The sequence below is a fragment of the Bubalus kerabau genome, chromosome X, assembly GCF_029407905.1.
Source record: "Bubalus kerabau isolate K-KA32 ecotype Philippines breed swamp buffalo chromosome X, PCC_UOA_SB_1v2, whole genome shotgun sequence".
In the NCBI taxonomy this organism is placed as follows: Eukaryota; Metazoa; Chordata; class Mammalia; order Artiodactyla; family Bovidae; genus Bubalus; species Bubalus kerabau.
The window spans coordinates 90,149,312-90,152,661 of NC_073647.1; the positions used below are offsets into that span (position 1 = coordinate 90,149,312).

At 46.1% G+C, this 3,350-nt stretch overlaps 1 protein-coding gene across 1 annotated transcript; it reads right to left on the bottom strand.

Annotated features, from left to right (window-relative positions):
• Positions 1 to 485: 485 nt before the first annotated feature.
• On the bottom strand, positions 486 to 2,896 carry MAGEE2 (MAGE family member E2). The gene has a single exon (XM_055563581.1). The coding sequence runs from the start codon at positions 2,552 to 2,554 to the stop codon at positions 983 to 985; it is 1,572 nt and encodes a 523-aa protein (XP_055419556.1). The 5' UTR covers positions 2,555 to 2,896; the 3' UTR covers positions 486 to 982.
• Between the last annotated feature and the right edge of the window lie 454 nt (positions 2,897 to 3,350).

Below are 3,350 nucleotides of genomic sequence, written 5' to 3' on the forward strand. Positions count from 1 at the left end.
CCCACGAAGCAATTTTACATACTGCCCCTGACTTCATGGACTAGCCCTCCTTCCCTCCCTCTTCCCAACCTCGGGTCTTTAGAAGTCACTAAAGGTTAACTTGTCCCTAGCCCTGCATACCACCGCATCCTCCCCTGCCACCACCTCTGACCACTCGTCCATTTGTGTGACACCCCTGCCCCTTCACTGTCCCCTCCCACAACTTGCAGTTTAGTTGGGAGTTACTCCTGCAAACTCTCATAGATCTCTGAGCTTACCCCTATTATACCACTCGCCACAGCAATAATATAATTGTTGGTTTACTTTCACAGACCCTCCCCCTTAAGCCCTGGGGCTCAACTGGCTCTTCCTCACCCTTATATTTCCAGCATGAAGCACTGTGCTTAGAGCATGGCAGATATTTAATAAATGTTTGTTGAATAAAATAGTACTTAAGCATGGAGACTAATTCATTAAACTTTTATTTTTCACTACACTCTGGAACCACAAAGCAAATACAGGTAAATGCCAGTAATTAAAAAAAAAAAAAAAAAAAAAAACAGTAGACACGATGGGAGAACATCAACAGACCAATAATTTTGTGTTTTTCTTGTGTGTATATTATCACTGTTGTTACTTAACTCCTGTATGAGACCATTTAATTGATTATTTCAAATGGTTAAAGAAAAGCTATACATTTTCTTCCACATCATAGAAAGATGTAAATATTACCAATACATTTTATGCAGCCATATGAACTTTTATAATGAAACAAGACAGAAATGACAAATGAGCAATTCTATTTTTAAACACTGATCATGAATCTAATTCAGGGTATATTAAAAGGAAGAAAATACTATTAGAAATGGAACACAAATAGCAAGCACAATGTGTACTTTTCACCCCAACCCTGCCCAATTTCTGATTTGGGGCCCCAATACCCATTTCCCCAGGCCCCTTTAATTGATGCCACCTAACTGAAGTGACACACTTCACTCAGACTTCACATGGGGCCAAAGAAGAACATGGCAGTTGCCTCAGATCTGGCTCTGGCCTCCTCATCTTCAACAGCCTCCCTATATTGCTCTGGCCAGTCCTGTGGTTGCTTTCTGTAGAGCCTGGCCATGTACTCCAGGGCTTTCATTTTGGTGGTTTCAAGGTGAGCTCGAGGACCCCATAGAAGCTCATATTCAACTGGATTAGAATAGGAGAGTGGCCTGCATTCCAAGTAGCGCTGTCTCATAAGTTTGCAGGTGATGGCATGCTTTCTCCCTACATCCACACCAAATCTCCGAAGCAAATTCCAGACATTGGCCTCTTTGACACGGTTGCCCATCAGGAAGATCAAACCCAGGATTGGCATCACATATTCTTGAGTGGGTCTCCCCAGGCTCTCTAGCATCATTTGCTCTTCTTCTGATTCTGGTTGCTGGACAAGGAGGTAAATGTGCTCACTGGTATCAACTTCAATCAGAGAGAACCCATAGAACAGATCAAGTATTAGAGTAGCTCGACTGAGGATATTTGGAAACACATCCTCAAATTCTTTGCCAGTGTGAGCCAATAGCTCATCCTGATGGATAGGTAGCAACTCCTCTGTGACATTAATGGCCAACTGGACCAAATCATTTGCCTTATCATTCATAGTGTCTTCTGACCAGAACTCTAAGCCAGCAGCCTGGCTTCTTTCTTTGGCCTTGTCAGCTTCTAGGGCCTTATTATATTCTTCTGGCCAGCTCCAGGGTTCTTCATCATGGGCCTCTGCCACAAACTTCAGGGCTTCCATCTTTGTGATTTCTTTGTGGGCTCTAGAACCCCACAAGAACTCAAATTCAAGGGGATTAGTGCCATACACTGGCCAGTACTCCAAGAATCGCATACGCACAAAGTCAGTAGTTAGGAGGTTCCTTGTGTTCCCGAAGGGGATGTTGATCCTCTGGGGCTCACCTAACACATCAACCTTTAGCAACAGATCCCAAATGGAGGTCTCTCTTGCTCGGTTACCATTTAGGAGAATGTGACCTAAGACCAAGGCCAGGAGACCTGCCTTTGGCATGTCCAGGGATTCTGCTATCCAATCATTGCTCTGGAGACCCCGTTTGCTGATTAGGTTGTAGGTGTCAGCTTGGGGATCAAGAACCCTCAGATTCAACCCAAAGACCCGATCCAGATGGGCTGAGGCTCGTCTGAGGATCTCAGGGAACTGATCTGAGTATTCTCTGAGGAACTCCAGCATCTCTGTCTGCTGAATAGACCCCTCGATTTGGCTTTTCATGCGCATGAAATTCACCAAAGCAATCGACCTGTCTTCTAGAGGATCGTGCACCCTGAGCGCCCCCAAACGTCGGGACTGCTCATCAATCAGCACATCGAGGTCTTTTGGGTCCTGCGCAGCCTGGGAAGCGCTGGCAACCTGAGGGTCGACCGGCGCCTGAGGGCCCTGGGGGGCATCAGGAACTATCATGGAAGCGGGGAGCCCAGAGGCATCAGTAGCCTGCATCTCACCATGGAAGTCGCTGTAATCTGCAGTGGTCTCTGCGCTGCGGTGACACGCATTCTTGCTTACCAGAGACATGGTTCCAGGAGACAGGAACGGGGAGGTCTGCGATCCGTCCGAGAGAGGATGGTAGGTGTGTTGGCGCCTCAGCACAAAGCCAAAGCCAGAGGCCCGGGAGCTGGGCGGGTCAGAAGTGACAGCTGGTGAGAGAGGCTATCTTCCTACACAAACATCAGCCAGCAATGACCGCAAACCTCACAGAGCTAGGGTTTGCCGCAGCCTACGCAGGCGCAGTTGAGTTCTGCGACGTGGTGGCCACGCCCCACTCTAAGTCCTCCTCACCCGCCCCCTACTTCTGCCTGGCCCAAGCCGCTGTTGGAGTGGTTCCTGCTACAGTCAAACTTGTTAGAGAGAATTCATGAAAGGGGGTAATAAACAGAGGTAAAGCAAAAGGGTAAGGGATGGGGGATGTTCAATGAAGCACCACAAAGTTTTTCTGTGAGGTGTAAAGCTAATAGGCAACAGAGGATTTGGAGGGGAGGATACTGAAGATGAGAATTATTTCACAGATTCATTAATTCATCCACTCATTCAGCATATATTTCTTGAGTATGTGTCACATGCTAGGCACAGTACTGGGTACTAGGGGTACACCAGAGTACAAACGTAATGATTATCCCTTTCTGTGTAGAGGTTACATTCTGGAGTAGGATCAAACAATGGTAATAATAGTGGAGCACTTTTGTGCCAGACACTATTTCTGGTGTTTTCACTTATCTCATTGAATCACTTAATCTTAACTATGAGGTAGCTACTTTTATTTTATGTTTTAACTTTACAATATTGTATTGGTTTTGCCATATATCAAAATGAA